This window comes from Pogoniulus pusillus, chromosome 9, assembly GCF_015220805.1.
Source record: "Pogoniulus pusillus isolate bPogPus1 chromosome 9, bPogPus1.pri, whole genome shotgun sequence".
Taxonomy (NCBI): domain Eukaryota; kingdom Metazoa; phylum Chordata; class Aves; order Piciformes; family Lybiidae; genus Pogoniulus; species Pogoniulus pusillus.
In genome coordinates this window covers 14,444,209-14,460,291 of record NC_087272.1, presented here as the reverse complement: position 1 = coordinate 14,460,291, position 16,083 = coordinate 14,444,209, and the positions used below count along the sequence as shown (strand labels likewise).

General features: G+C 44.3%; 1 protein-coding gene across 2 annotated transcripts; it reads left to right on the top strand.

Annotated features, from left to right (window-relative positions):
• Positions 1-16,083, top strand: REST (RE1 silencing transcription factor). Of its 2 annotated transcripts, none has more exons than XM_064148587.1 (4): positions 1-54; positions 1,366-2,276; positions 7,540-7,623; positions 10,578-16,083. In XM_064148587.1, exons 2-4 carry the CDS (start codon positions 1,376-1,378, stop codon positions 12,275-12,277), a joined length of 2,685 nt encoding a protein of 894 aa, XP_064004657.1. In that variant the 5' UTR covers positions 1-54; positions 1,366-1,375; the 3' UTR covers positions 12,278-16,083. The 2 variants fall into 2 exon arrangements, with proteins under 2 accessions (XP_064004657.1, XP_064004658.1); XM_064148588.1 differs by lacking the exon at positions 1-54 and adding an exon at positions 366-465.

Sequence of the window (16,083 nt, the reverse complement as noted above, 5' to 3'; positions counted from 1 at the left end):
CGCACCGCCCCGCGCCCCGCAGCAGCCGCGCGGCCGGGCGGCCTCGCGCCGCCGGTGAGTGCGAGGAGACCCGGCGGGGCCTGGGTCCGGAGGACGGCAGGGTGGAGGGGGACGCGGGGGCCTGAGGAGCCGGATTGGGCCGAGCCAGGCTGGGGCCAGGCGAGAGGCGCTGTCCAGAGCTGATCTGCGGCCGGCGGGGGCGGCCGGGCCCGGCGGGGCGGGCCGGGCCGCGGCGGGGGGGGATCAGCACCACGGCTAAGGAGTCGCGGCCGCCGCCTGTGTCGCGCCGGCCGCGGGGGCGCTCTCCGTGTCTCGCCGCCGCCGGAAGGCGATGCCGCCATGGACCGGGCTGGGTCGGGTCGGGCCGGGCACAGCCCCAGGTCGTGGGCCCGGGTGGAGGCCTGGGGCGCCGTTCTCCCTCTCGACGCCGGGCACCGAGTGGGCGCGGCCACCGTGACCTTGCCGGTACCGAGCCGCTTCTCCTACCCTGCGCCCCCACACAGAGGCCGCTGCCCTGCCCGTCGCGGGGTGGGGGGGGGGAAGGAGGAAGCCGAGCCCTCGTCTCGCCTCCTGTCCCCGCGGGCCGGCGGCAGGGGGAGCGGCGGGGCTACCGTGCCCGGCTATACCCCCCCGGCGGTAGCGAGCGGGTCGGGGTCGGCGGTGGGCGGCGCGGGGAGGGCGCTTTGTGTGGGCAGGCAGAAAATGGCCGCATGCCTGGCAGGGAGGGAGGGCGGCGGCGGCGGGGGCACGGCACGGCACGACTCCCCCGGCCGCCTCCCTCGGCGGATGTGCGCCGGGCTGCGCCGCGAGGGGGGGAAGGGAAGGGGAGGGGGCCGGCGGCAGCCCGGCCACCCCCTTTTGTTGTCGACCTTAGGCCCGGTGGGGTACCTTCAGCGGTCGGCAGCCGGGTATGGGCCCCCGGCGGCCTCAGCACCCACCCGTGTCTGACATGGCGGGCCTCTGGGAGCTGCGAGGTCCCGGCGGCCCCCGTGGGAGCGGGCAGCGCTGAGGTGCAGCCCGGCCTGGCGCTGGGACACAAGCCCACACAGAGTACCGCCCAGGCCCTGCGGCAGCAGGCACGAGGGTCCCTGTTGTCATAGGCCCCCACCTGGTCCCCACAGGATGGGATCTCTCTCCACGCGCAGGCCAGACCCAAGCAGCCCTTTTTTTGAGGGGAATGGGAGCCCCACCAGCCTCCCGAGGCCGAGCATGGTCTGGGATAGCAGGGAAGTCCTTGTTGCCGGTTCTGCCTCCTGGTGCCTCGGTTTAATTTTCTAGTATCACCTGGAAGGCTGCTTGGACAAAAGCAGAGGAGGCTTTTCCACAACTCGGGTGCTCACAGGTGTACCTTTTCTCTTCCAACAGAATTACTGCTATGGCAACTCAAGTGCTGGGACAGTCTGGTGGGAACAGCCTCTTTCCTGGCAGTGCTAATATTGGTATGGCATTGTCCAATGACATGTATGACTTACACGACCTTTCTAAAGCTGAGCTGGCAGCTCCTCAGCTTATTATGTTGGCAAATGTGGCCTTGACAGGAGAAGTCAATGGCAACTGCTGTGATTACCTGGTTGGAGAGGAGAGGCAAATGGCTGAACTGACAACAGTGGGAGACAGCAACTTCTCAGACAGTGATGGAGAGGGTATGGAAGACACCCAAGCTGCTGACAGTGACCATGAGGCACCTGAAAATGCAGAATTAAGTTCTATTGAAGCTCCTAGTGTGGAAACTCAAGATGCAACTGCTTGCCCCCCTCTTAAGACTCCCAGTGTAGACAAAGATGCATCATTGGAAGCACCAGGTACTCCAGAAAGCACAGAGGACAAATGTAAGAGCTTAAAGAGCAAGCCGTTTCGTTGCAAGCCTTGCCAGTATGAGGCAGAGTCTGAAGAGGAGTTTGTGCATCATATCAGGGTTCACAGTGCTAAGAAATTCTTTGTGGAAGAAAATGCAGAAAAGCAAGCCCAAGTGAAGGATTCTGATTCCTGCACTGCGGAAGAGGTGGATTTCTCTAAGGGCCCAATTCGTTGTGATCGTTGTGGCTATAACACTAACAGATATGATCACTATCTGGCTCACTTGAAGCACCACAACAAAGCAGGGGAAAATGAGAGAGTCTACAAGTGTACCATATGCACTTACACTACTGTCAGTGAATATCACTGGAAGAAACACCTAAGAAATCATTTTCCCAGAAAAGTGTATACCTGCTCACAATGCTCCTATTTTTCAGACAGGAAGAACAATTATATTCAACATATTCGAACTCACACAGGTAAGTAGTCTTTTTTGATTTAAGCGTGATAAAGGGTACTGAGAAGCTGTGATGAATGAAGCAAGACAGAAGGCTTCTATTTGCAGTGTTTGTTCCTCCCTGATAAAGCTCTGTACTCTCTTGCCTTGGTGCTGCCAGATTATAGGCTTGTGGAAGTGTGTATTTGGTTTGAGCTCCAGTTTGCGGTGCTAGAGAACTGAGAAAACCTCACAATGTTAGGAGCCCAAAAGGAGATGAAGAACATCATGTTTAGTAATTTTAAGCCAGCTTTTTGAAGTGGGCATGACCAAGTGTGTCTGTGATGGTTGTCAAAGTCTACAGCATGAAATCCTGTAAAAGCAAAACAAGCAAGTTCACAAAATGTGCCTACGTTACATAGGTAGTTTTGCAGATGAAACCTTCAGACTGAGACAAAACTTGTCTAAGCTGTAATTGCAGAGAAAGAGCTGACGCACACAGGCAAAGAAGCCCTCCAGCATCCACAAAGTGAGGATAAGAGCTGTGTAGTGCTCCCACTGAATTAGTTCTTTTTAATGTGCAGGGGCCTCGGTTTTCATAAGGTCTGTGACACTGCAGTAGCCAGTAAACACATACTTCTGTTGGCCTATAGGAAGGGCTCCAGGGAGTCTTTAACCTGATTTCCTGTCTTCACCTAACAATGGTTCCTGATCTTAAAAGTGTGAGGCACCTTTCTTCTCTGGTTTATACCGAGTGAAATAGGAGGACCTTCAGTGTGAGCTGGGGCTGCAGGTGATTTAAGACATACTTTGCTTTGTATCAGAGAGATGTGCCAGCCTCTCACATGGGGAGTCCTGAAATGTAGGGGTGTTACAGCCATCTCACCTTTTCAGGCAGTGAGGTGCAGTTGCTTTGCTTCCTGATTCCTTTTGCGGCACTGGGACAGCAGTTAAGACCTTTCTTGTAGCTTCTCCGAAGCTTTTGTTTCCACCTTGTCAAGGCTTCCTGAGGAGAGGACAGACTTGCTAGCCAACTTCTAGCGTGCTGACCTGGCTCGGTTCCTCTTTATTGTAAGCTGCGCTGGCTGAGCAAAACACTGGGGGATTTCGCCTTTGAAGTCGTGTTTTGTCATAGCAGTGACATGAATGGTTTGGAAGCTTCAGTTCAGTTGTCTGCAGCTGTCTGGAAGGGGAGGGCGGGAGTCAGGCGGCCTCGGGGCTGGGCTTGAGCTCAAATGTGCAGAAGTGTGTGTTTGTCAGCATGCTTCAGGATCTGCTTTGAAGAAGCTGGGAGGGTCTGCTGGGATCTTTGGTAGCTTTGGACATGTTCTTAACAATAGCCACGTGCTGTTGCTTAGAGGATACTGTCAGTTTAAAAATCAATCCTGTCTAAATATTTTTTTTCCTAAACAAGTAAACAAAGGTGATTGTGAGAGATGTTAGAAAAACGGTATGGTTTATCCTCTGCTTCGTTTTCTTTGTGTGTATTGTGGGAGATAACAGTAAAGAAACCGGGTAAAAATGACCACGTAAAAGAGAGAAACCAAATAAATCTTCCAGGGCACTCATGGCCAAATGCCGTGATGCCTACTCGTTTTTCATTTGTCTCGACATTAAATTCGTCCCTGCTTGTGTTTGTACATGACATTAAGTCCCCTCTCTGATCTCTGAAAGCTCTTGTTGGGTTTTACAGGAACTAATCATTGTTTGCTGAGGAAGTGCTCTGTTATCACTGCATTTGACCAATTCTGCAATGAAATACAGTGGATTTTTCTACATAAAAAAAAATCTAGGATATTAAACTATGTAAGATATTGTCCAGTTCCTCTCTCCTGCTTTAAATAGAGTGGTGCAGTCAAGGTTTCTGGTTTGGTTAATTTAATTAACCTGAAATGAGTGATGATTATGATTTCAGAAGTTTTTAGTCCATTCTGTTAGTAGTCTCTTTGCTAGCTCTTAACTACGAAGTTGTCACTTGATAAAAGTCTTTCAAATATGTTAGGAGATTTATTTTTTTTTAATGCAACTTGTTTGCAGTAACACTGGTTTTGTGTGACAGAGTATTGCAACTAAAGAAGTATGAATAAACTACGGGCAGGTGTATTTATACACCAGGCTAAAAGTTTCTGCTGGTACTAACGTGTAGTTGATTGCTTTAAAGCATAAACGAGCCTACAATGCACACCCTCCTCACCCCTCTGAAGAATCTCAAACCCAGAAGAAAACACACAGAGATATTTTATAGTCTGAAGTATTTGCAGACTGTAAATGCAACAGTACTGAATTTACCAAAAACCGAGTGATACTAAGATATCTTTGGGTTATAGTTCTCATTTAAACTCAATAAATATGTTTATTGGACAGAAGATGAGAGATATGTACATATGTACTTAATCTTCTTCCTATTTAATGAGTTCTGAATATTGAAGGCTGGAGTTGCTTGTTTCTTTGGTTTCTTAATTGCTAATGAGTTAAAGAATTTTGGGTGGATACTTTCATTTCTCTCCTATTTTTTTGTACTTGGCCTGACTTTTCACATGTGGGAAAATGCCTCTCTGCAGATAATTGGATTGTACTGTGTCTGAGCCATCCAGTTTTCTGAAACACTGACTCCAGAGTGGTGCTGCTTTTGCTGGAGAAAGGCAGGCTTAGTGTTCTCCCCGTGTCCTGCGTCTGGTTGTCTCAGCTCACTAAAATGGCAGTAAAAAGATTCCTCTTCCCCAGGGTGGTTTTCTGCTGAATCAACACACAAATGCCAGAGCACACGGGCGGGAGCAGGGGAGGGAGCTGCATGCTGGTACCTTGCATGGAGGGAGAAGTACCTGAGCTGTGCATGTTTGGGGGCCACTGGAAGGCGGGTAGAGGTTATATGCTTGCCTGTTGCTTGCGTCCATGTCGGAAAGCAGGTGTCGTGAACCCGCTCTGTGCCTCCAGCATGTGGCAGTGCTTATGTGGCAGACTGCTGATTAATACGGGGGACCTTGGGCAGAAGGGTGGTTTATTACAGATACTTATAACCTTGTCATCTGGGAAGGCTACATCTGAAAGAGAGTCCGTCTGCTGCCCGGGCGGGGCGGCCGTCCTTTGGTGGGGCATAAAGGACCCTTTGTGGCAGGGAACAGATGCACCTGGACTCGTTAGATGTGTTAGATCAAGTTCTGACTTGATTTACTCCATCAGCTACCCTCATGGCAGATCCGTTAGAAGCCATTTCTGGAAAACTCAGTTTCAAATCGTCTGCAGGACTGTGTAGATAGGACATCTACTTCAGGCAGCGTTCAGTGCCTAGCTTGGGGTTGTTATTTATTTTAACTTCTTTTTTTTTGGCTGTTACAGGGGATCATTCTTGCTTGCCACTGTGTTGCAAGTTTGATGAAAACAGTTTCATTTTAAGCAGACATAAGTTTTAATGGCATTTCAGGAGATGACCTTAAACTTGTTAACTGATGCCTGCCTGTTCTTCTGGAGCAGCAGCTAAGTGCCTTTTGAAGCATTTGCTAGGTAGGGGGTTATTGTTTAAGTGTCTGTAGAGACTGGGTTTTTTTGGTGGCTCATTTGTGTATAATGAGCTTGTAAAATTATAATAAAAATCCTCTGGGGAATAGCATTTTGTAAAACAGCCCTTACAATGTAATCATACATTTAATTTTCAAGTGACAATAACACGTTTTAAGTTAGTCATACTTCAGTACATTTTGTTGCTGTGGCTTATGTAAAATAGCTGAAAGAAACCCTTTCCCACATTTCTGATGTAGGTAACTAAACTTAAAGATAAGACATTTCAGGTAATGTGGGAACAAGGCAGGACTGAACATTCCAGGACCTTTTGCCACATATTTTCAGTCTATAAGGAGTCATTTAAAAACAAACCCATTTCTTCATAACGAAAGGACTACCCCTCCCTTCTACATGACTTAATCTTATTGTGTGTATTGCACCAATCTCCTACCTTGTTTTAACTGGAAATGGAGGGGGGGGGGGGTTATAGTTGTGAGGGTGAATTGACCTTTCCACTGCTGATCTAATCGAGAATGATAGTGTAAATGTTTGATGGGAGGAAGAAATAGGGGATTAGTCTGCATTAAAAAGACCTCCTCTATTGCTCTTTTGGCAGAGGCCAGCAGTGAAACCTCACCTCATATACTGGCAGATGCCGGTCTCTGCTGGTGCAGATAGAGCTATGCCTCTGAAAGCAACCAAACTGGTTGTCTGTGAAGCTTTTGCTCATGTCCAGTTCTCAGTATTTTGGAGAACACTTTGGTTGTGTGCTTAAACTAATGTAACAAAATGCTATAGTGCAGTTCTGACTATAAGTCAAATAAACGCTACAGTAGAGTAACTTACTTTTCCCTTTCCAACTTCACTCCCCTCTTCTTTTGGGCTGTCCATCCAGGACTAAAAGGGGTTTTTACTTGTAGTAGAGACAAGGTTGCCTCTATCTCTTGGCTGTGCTAGCATTTTTGGGCAAACACCCCTAGTACTTATCATGACCTGCCTAACATGTCAATGCTGAAACTGTCTACTTTTTTGGGGGGTTTGTCTTCACTTGAGAAGGCTTTTCAAGTATCATTGTACGGATAGTATCCAGAAGGGGCAGTTAGCTTGCGTGACTAAATTTATGACAGGTTAGTTTCCATTAGCTCCCCAGAAAAAAATAACTCTTCAGGCAGGGGGATTTGAGCTTTTAAAGTCAATGTTGCTGCTCTCACTTAAGCTTTTGCTATCACCATGCTTTCACTGAGCATCATGTGGCTACAATCTAAGCCAGTTTCACTCTCCCAGTAAAACTTTGGAATTAGAGAGTCTCTATCTGTGCTTGTGTTCTGGCAAATGCAGGTCCACACTGAATGGATGGTTGCTCCCCATCTTAATCCAAATAAGCATGAAGGTTTCAGGTAAGGTGTTACATGAAGCGAGACTATACCTGCCTTTTTACAGAGTCTGTGTCTTTTGTGCATCTTCTGAGTGCTGGGAGAAAACACTCTAAGAAAGTCAGCTCTATGGTGACTTAGGGCTTCCTAAACGTAGCTGTCCTCATCATGTTTTTTCTGAGGTGAATGTCAGACTGCAGGTGGATGTGAGATTGTGCCTCTCATATTCTGCCCCTTCACTACCATTGTTCATAAGGCATGACATGTTACACTGGTCTAGCTCAGGTATATGCTTTTTTCTGTGTCACTCTGCTGAGAGATAACGTGTCCTTAAATACAACTTTGAGATCCATGAAAGCCTTGTATGTATGACTCTGTAACCAGGTTTGGGAATCTGCTGTATCTCAGTAACTACTTTGCTGTGTGTTTTTGCAGGAGAGCGACCCTATCAATGTGCTATGTGTCCTTATTCCAGCTCCCAGAAGACCCATTTGACCAGACACATGCGCACCCACTCAGGTTGGTAAGGGGTGGCAGCAGCATGACTCAGGAAAAGGGGAGGTTCATAGAATTGCAGCTTGGCTGGAGTTGGAAGGGACTTCTGGAGGTCACCTGGTTCAGCCCCCCCTGCTCAAGCGCGCCCCCCTAGAGCAGGCTGCCTGGTTCTTTGTGAGGTGTCAGCTCAACCAGTATGGCAGGAGCTTTAGCTCCTCCTTTAACATGGAGCGTTGTCTTTACCTGCTAAGGATATCCTGTGTTTTGAGTAAGTCATAACAGGGGAACGTATATGTTTTTTTTCCCTTTTACTTTCCAAGGTGTATTCCCAGGTCCACGTGACTGCTCTAGCAGTCCTAGTAATCTAGCAGTAAGTACAGCTTTATGATGACAGAGGAGCAGATTCTCGTCTTCTGCTGCCATTACTCAGTTCAAATCAATGAGTCTGGGAAGATTTAGACCAGCTGAGTGTCTCCTCCATGATGTGTGAATTTCATCTCATCTAGGGGGTCCTGAGGGAACCCTTAGCTCTTGCTTAATGTTACAGAAAGATGCAAAATAGTGTCTGCTTATGGCAAGGAGATGTGGGAGGAAAAAAGAAACTCAGATGGTGTTCACTCAATCTTGTGGCACTCAAAACTAAATTAGTAATTTTCACAAGCCTTTATGTCTCATTGCTGGTCATAAGCTGTGTCACAAACATCTATTCTCATTTTTGCAATTCTGTTTTTTAATGAATTAATAACTTTTTTGTGAGTTATAAGAGTATAAGCATTCTAGGCACCAGCACAGTTGGCCTTTATGACCCTTGTAGGAGGAGTTCAAGTAGGTTTTGGCCTGTGGTTTTGGTTTGCTGGTAGCTGATTTGACCAGACCTAACTGAATTCTTAATCCTAGCAAATAGTAGGGAAAGTTTCCTGAACAGTTGTTTTAGTTTCAATAAACGAGGCTTTTAAAGAAGGCAGATCATTTAATTGTAGTGGAGGGGGATTCAGGCCCTTTAAAAGTAGCCAGCTTTGCAATGACATGTCAGTAGTTTGGTTTGAAAATTTTGTGAGTGAAGTTTTCTGCTTCCAAAGACAAAAATATTTTTGAGTGAACCTCTAAACTAAATGTGAATATTCCAATGGTTTGGTTAATACTGAGTCTGGAAACCATTTCATGAATATCTTGCTCTACCCTCATTTGCATTAGGAAGTCTGAAGGAGATTGAGGAATGTGATCTGCCCCTGGCCCTTGACAAAAAGGCCTGGGAGGGAGAGTGTGGGCTGTTCTGAGAGAAGTGCAAGTGTACATGGGACTCTTGCTATCAGGGGTGTGCTATTAATAGCTCTTAGAACTTCTGTTGCATGTCTTGCCACATTGCCCAGGCAGCTGGACCTTTTCTGTGGCAATTTCTGGACTCCTCCAGTTCGCAGGGTGGCCTTTTAAGGCAAACTGCTGTTGAAGATTTCTTCAAATGTCAGGCCGTGAACCAGAGCAGTTTAAAGCCTACTGCACAGCTGTGTTCTCAGTCATCTTGGTACATGACCTTTCCACTTATACAACAAAACCCCTTGATTTCATAGAAGTGATGGACACAAACTCTTAACAGACAGCATTTAAGTTACCCCATTGCCACTACCTATGCAGTTAGATCAGCTTGTTCATAAGCTGTATGTAAAAGAGAGACTGGGTGTTTTCCTCACTGTGTAACATGGAACTATTTGTTGAAGTGTAGGTGATAAAAGTCCATACCTGCAAGAAGCATGAGCAGTGAAACGTTTCAAGCTTAAACTTGTGGAAAATGTCACCGTGAAGGAAGGAGAGAGGGAAAGGAGTGAGGCAGGAAGGGAGGGAGTCAGATTTACCCTTCTTTAAATACTAAAGAAGTGCTGTGGGCAGATGTGAAATGATCTAGAGTCTTAAACAAATGTCCCCATCCTTCCCGCCAGAGAGGCAGCGAAGCCTTTTACAGAGCTTGTGAGGAAATTGCATGGAGATCAGCTATGTGGCTACCAGGAGTATGGGCAGTGTTGGGGCAGCATGTTGCAGGAATAGGAGAAGTGCTATTGTACCAGGAGCAGAAGGGGCTGGAGAAGATTTTCAGCACATGCATTAGTTCTTTGGGTCAGTTTTGAGATGCTGGTTCAGAGCTCAGGGCTGCTCTGAAATCCGCAGCTGAAATTGCACGTGCACAGATGTTTTCAAACTATTAAGGGACTTGAATTGTGCTGGAAGTGTTTTTCCTATTTGATGTGTAAAAGGAAAGCCACTTCTGCTGTGGCAGCATGCACTAAGCAGAACATTTCAGGGACGCTTCTGCAAGATTCGTTGCACAACTGTAAACAAATTTCAGTAGTAACAAGATGGCTTTGGACTGCATCTGGTGGGCATCAAAAGAGTAGCCTTTAGAGAGAACATCATGTGTTTGAGACACTATAACAATGAAACAAATTATCAGAGGCGAAGATTATCTGAGTAGTGTGTCCCTTTCACATGCTTTGGTTTTTGCTAGCTTCTTTCCCCTTGTTTCTTACTTAATGCAAACATGAAGTATGATAAATCTATGTAAAGTTGGACTTTTTTGAAACTCTTGTGTGAAACTGCTATTCATCAAATGTTACATTTCCATTTCTCTACAATGCATTCAATGGACCAGTTGGGTATGGATTCCATTTGCTAATAATACTGTAGAGAGATCTCTGCCGGTATGTATGCATAGCCAGAACCTGTGACGTTGTTACTGCTTGTTTGATTTTGGATACCCTTCTTCCCAACCTTCACCCCTTTTCTCTTCTTTTGTATTTTATTCTTGCTGTCTTGTGAATGTGTTTGTGACTCGTGGATTTCTTATGTTGACTTCACTTAATTGTAAAGGCGCATGGATAATTTTTTTTCCTTTTGAGTTTTATATTTCTCTACCTGTATTTAGTGGGAATTGATTGCCCCCTCTGCTTGATAATCACCATCATTCCCTTCCACCCTTCCTTTCTTAGGTGAGAAGCCATTCAAATGTGATCAGTGCAGCTACGTGGCCTCAAACCAGCATGAAGTAACTCGTCACGCAAGGCAGGTTCACAATGGGCCAAAGCCTCTGACTTGCCCACACTGTGACTACAAAACAGCTGACCGCAGCAATTTCAAAAAGCACGTTGAGCTCCACGTCAACCCGCGGCAGTTCCTCTGTCCTGTCTGTGACTACGCAGCATCCAAGAAATGTAACCTGCAGTATCACATCAAATCCAGGCATCCCGATTGTTCTGACATCACCATGGATGTTTCAAAGGTGAAGCTACGGACTAAAAAGAGTGAAGCTGACTTTTCTGAAAGCGCTGGTGACAAAGTGGAGAAGGAACAAACGAAAGCGGATTCAGCTGTGAAGAAAACTGAGAAAATTGTGAAAGTGGAGAAAAAAGATAATTTGGCAAAGGAGAAGAAGCCAACGAGCAGTGTTTCTGCAGGCCAGGTGACAACCAGAAGTCGGAAGTCGGCTTCAGAAAACAAAGAGGTGGATATTAAAACTGAGAAAAATACTGAGAAAACATGTAAAACAAAGAAGATCAAAAGAAAGGCAGACACTGAAGTAACTTCCTCAAAGGAAGAGCCTGCAAACGATACCTCAGCAGTAACAAAAAAGAAAAAGAAAGTGGAAGCTAAACCCAGAGACTGCCAGGAAGCTCAAAAAAGTGATACTGTGCCAGAGGAGGAGCCTAAAAAGCAAAGTTCTTGCCTCAAGAAAAACAGAAAAAAGAAAGCTCTGAAAAATAAGCACAGTAAGAAAAGCAGTAAAGTCAGTCAGGAGAAGATTGAGGAAGAGGAGATGCCAGATGAGTGTCCTGTCACAGAGGAAGATGAATGCATGAAGCCTGACACTGAGGGCAGCGACCAGAAGGAGCAAGAGCCCACTGACACAGTGGCGCTAAATGATGGTGGGCATGCTCTCAAGAGGGAGGGCACCAATCTCAAAGGAAGCTGCATACAGGACCCAGAGCAGCACTGTCTGCCAGCTCAGGATGCAAACACGGAAGCTGAGGTAGAGGACCAAGAAATAACTGCTGCAGCAGGAGAGAGCGAAGACACTGTTAGTGAAAAAGACGAGGAGAGAAAGGTGGACAGAGGGGAAGATGTTTATTCTGAGGAATCTTCCCATGCAGTGTCTTCTGAAAAAAACTTGGATGTGCCCATGGATGTGGTAACAGATATGGCACCTGAGAAGAAGTCTGAGGAAACCTGTGTGGCAGAAACTGTGAGTAACTCAGATCTGATGGACCTAACCAAGACGTGCCTGCCAGTGACAGAGCCAAGAGAAGATGCTGTGCTGGCACCTGTGCCTTCAGAAGGGTGTACACAAAGCTCTAAAGGAGCTCTGGCCTTACCATCTCCAGGTAACACAGCAGTGAACGAGTCTCAGGAAATGGATGAGGATGAGGGCATCCACAGCCATGAGGGCAGCGACATAAGTGACAACATATCAGAAGGAAGTGACGACTCGGGGTTAAATGGCGCCCGCTCCGTACAAGAGGAAACAAGTCCAAAGACATCCCAAGTTGCTGCAGACACTCCAGTGGCCAAGGAGAACTATGTGTGCATCTTCTGTGACCGCTCCTTTAAAAAGGAAGGGGAGTACAGCAAGCACCTGAATCGCCATTTAGTCAACGTGTATTACCTTGAGAAAGCAACAAAGGGGCAGGAGTAGAAATAGCTGTGGTTTGGAGAAATCTTCTTTTGTAAGATCTTATACAGCTAATGTACAGGTATTGTAGATTTTTTTTTTTAGCATAGCTTGCTTTAGTGTCTGCATTGGTTTGTTTTTTGGTTTAGTTTTGAGGCATTTTCTTAAAGTTGAAAATATTTTTGACAATTTTTTGTGTAATGGTAAACTCATTAACTGTTGGATCTCTTCATTAGAGAAGACAGGTAGGATGTATGAGGCTGTGTCCTGCAAAGTCAGTGTAAGCTTCTAGTCTAACAGCTCATGCAATTTCAAAATTGAGTTTTAGGAGCAAGACTGTAGCTAACAATACACAAGTTGGATGTTCATAGAGCCATTAGCATTAGTTGCTTTTTTGTTCTAGCAGCCAATTCCCTCTCTCTCTCCCCTCATCCCTTTTTTTTCCCCATGTGTGTCTTGATGTTTAAGCTGTTAAACTACTTGATGTTTTTTCTACCAGGAAGATAGCTTCTATTATGTGAAGAGCACTTTGTAAAAGAAATCAAAGTTGTCTAGTGATGAACATAACTGTTTAAGATAATTATAATTGTGAACATACATTTCAGATCCCCTAAGGTTAATGGCGAGCCAAACTTTGGGAGTAGTCTTTCCAACTTTTGATTGGAGAACCTCTGTCTTGATTAATATCTTAATGACTATGACAGGTAATTGGGTTTGTTGTGGGGGAGCAAGTTTGTTATTTTTAATTTGTGATTTTTTTTTTTAATTGTGCTTTAAGGGCTTAAAATATTGCACATTGTTGTTGATTTTTACCTATGCAGTGTAATCCTTTAGGAATAGTGCTTGTGCAGTACATGTACACTTTATATATGCATGTTTGGTTTTGTCTGTGTAAGTTGTTTTTATTTGGAAACATTTGGATCCGTTGCTTACCATGGGGCAGTTTTCTGTAATGCTCTTTACTGCAGATTTTTCTTTGTTTTTTTTTTTTCCTGGGGTATTATTAGTTGTGCATGGAATTGCTGAAATTTTCAAATATTTGGCTATATATTTTTGACTGGCTTTAAAATGTTACAGTTCATGAGCAAAAGGATACCAATGCAGTTTCAAAACACTATTTTGTAGGATTTGTTTTGTCACGGAAATGCCAATTCTGACACTTTGAAGACACGTACAGAGAAATAAATTCTAATTTGTAATTTGAGATCACCAGAAAGAACAACACATATTCTCAGTGAAAATGGTCTGCAGACTCTGCAAGTCCAGAGGATTTTTTTTCCTCTCCTCTTTTAATTTTTGGTGGACTGCAGTCAAACTTTGTGAGCTTAAAAAAACTACAATAGTGGCAGTCCTGTAAGTACGGTTCATCAAAATCTAACACCTCACTCACCAAAAAAAACAGGCAAATAAAGATAAATCAAATGGTAAGCAATAATCATGGCATTAAAAACTGTAGGAATTCCTGCTCCTTATTTATTCAAGTTGAATTTAATAAAATCTTTCTGCTTCCATGCAGAGAGAAGCACACTAGTGATGAGATTGTCATCTCAGGTCTACATGTCATACCAGAAGTTTTTAATTCTGAACAGATGTAATTTCTGGCACACACACAAGAGCAATTGCATGCTTAGCGCTTGTTGCTGACCAGTGGCAAAATGTAAATGAAAGCCAAAATAGCAGAGAAAAGGCAAAACCCTCCAGTCCCATTTGTGCACTCTTCAGGCTGTCATTAGCTGCCTTTTCGGTGGGACAGTTCGGGCAGCTTCTTTGTCAAGTCCAGAGAAGCAAATTTGGAGGCAGGTGCTTGTTTGGAGAGTGGAGGTGAGGAGCTCAGACAGTTTTTGTCAGAGCACTTTATGGCAAATACTCTCAATGCAAGCTCTGGAATAAAACCTGCTGTCTCTGCGTGTCCCCACAGCATCTTCCCCTCCAAACCAAGCCACTGGCTTGAATGAATAAAGAGCAACGATGCTACATTGCTTCTGTTTGTGGGAGAGATTGGTAATAGGAGGCCAAAGATTTGAGAGGGAAGGCATCCCTCATGGCAGAAATAAATTGTATAATGTATAATAGGTTTTTGTTTAATTAGCGTTCAGTCCTTATCTTGGCTGTGACAATCATTGTCCACTGAAGATCAAGTTGCAACTATATTTATGTTAAATGTTAAGAAAATAAACCTAGTTGAATTGTTTTCTTAAACAACCAGTTGTAATAGTCTTAGATGTATTTTTTTCTTTACAATAGTGTTTCCTTTATATATAATATTGCCACCATTTGTGAGCGATGTGAGCAGATGCTGGGAATTCCAGTACTGTGTAGAGGTTTTATAGCTCCCTTCATATCCTTGCAAAGAGTCTTTGCCATCTTGTGAGAGACTTCAAGGACTTCACCTATGTTCAAATAAACTTCTGGACTGGCTTGATAATTTTTCTGGTTTATTTTTAAATGAAAAGAATTATGTTGTTGACTGACTTTTAATCTCTCAGAGATAAAAACAAAGAGGTTCTCTGAGATACTCTGCTGCAGATTTCTGTGAAGTGGTCAAGGTTTCAGTGCTTGATCTGACAAGAACTCTTTGAAGACGACAGTCAGCTCCTGTTCGGCAGTATTTCATTCCACAAGATTACAAACTGAAAATAAATTAATAACAAATTAAGAAGGAAAGTTGATTATTTTTATCTGAGACCTGACAACAGTGTCCTGAGAGATTTATAGTTGTTGCAGAACTGTGTTGGAATTCTCTGCTTGGTTAAGACTAAGGTTTGGGAGTATGTTATGGTAAAACAGCAAGGATGTAATGCATTATCATGTACCTAAAATGTTAGACATCGCTAATACTGAGTATTGGGAGGGGGGTGCAGGTCAGGTAACCCATCTTATGCAGTAGCTGTACATTGTTGTAGCTCCCTTTAAACAATGCTACCTTTCCTTTTGTTTTGTTTTTTCCTTTTTCAATATTCTTAAATTATTTTGTGTTGGTTTTGCCAGTGCTAGCATTTTTGTGTTCCTTGGCAATAATACCTTTACAAGTGTTCAACCTCCAATATGTGTTTGGAAGGATGAGCGCACTGATACCCCTCCACTGCCAGCCCCCAGTTGAGCAACGTGGTGGTTTGGGCTTTTGCTGTATGAGTCTATACACTCAAAGTAACTGCCCTGAGAAATAGTCTAGAGAAGTGGGTAGCTAGGCATTAATAATCCATCGTATTGTAATTGCTATTTCTGGATTTTGATGATCTAGGCTGGAACTTTAGTCATTTAAAGAAGAATATTTAACAACTGACAGGATGGTTAAGATACAGGAATGTAATTGATTTCAACAGATTTAATCGATCTTGGCAGATTTAATGTAGTTGAAAGGTATTAAATCCATTTCAAGGGTTTTCTTGAATGTCGGTTGTGTAGATATGTGGCATGCATACAATATTAACAGAATCCAAATAGCTAATGGAATTGTTTTATGTGTACATATATCCCCCTCCCTCTAAAATTACACTAGCTAACAAACTTTTGTAAGCTGGCATGGAAACGTTTATGATGTTTAGTTGCACCATGTTTGATGCTTTTACAGTGCAATACTTGTATTCTCTGAATTAAACCAAAGGTAATTTTTTTTCATGCTCTCTCTACTGTAGTGCATGACAGTCTTTTCTACATTTGTAATAAGATGTAAAACAAGCCAGATCATACATCCTGTTTTTTTCCTGAAACATGTATAAGAAGTCTTTTGTCCAAAATGTAGTATAAAGTTAAACTAAATTGCCTTATATTAACCCTTACAAGTGTATTTTCCTAAGCATAGTTATGATTAAATAAACTTTATTAAGGAA

What these genes read in the sequence shown, in the direction of transcription:
- REST (XM_064148587.1), top strand. Translation starts at nt 1,376, where the DNA reads ATGGCAACTCAAGTGCTGGGACAGTCTGGTGGGAACAGCCTCTTTCCT. An exon ending in ACATATTCGAACTCACACAG is followed by an intron (nt 2,277 to 7,539) that starts GTAAGTAGTCTT and finishes GTGTTTTTGCAG; the next exon opens with GAGAGCGACCCTATCAATGT. An exon ending in ACACATGCGCACCCACTCAG is followed by an intron (nt 7,624 to 10,577) that starts GTTGGTAAGGGG and finishes TTCCTTTCTTAG; the next exon opens with GTGAGAAGCCATTCAAATGT.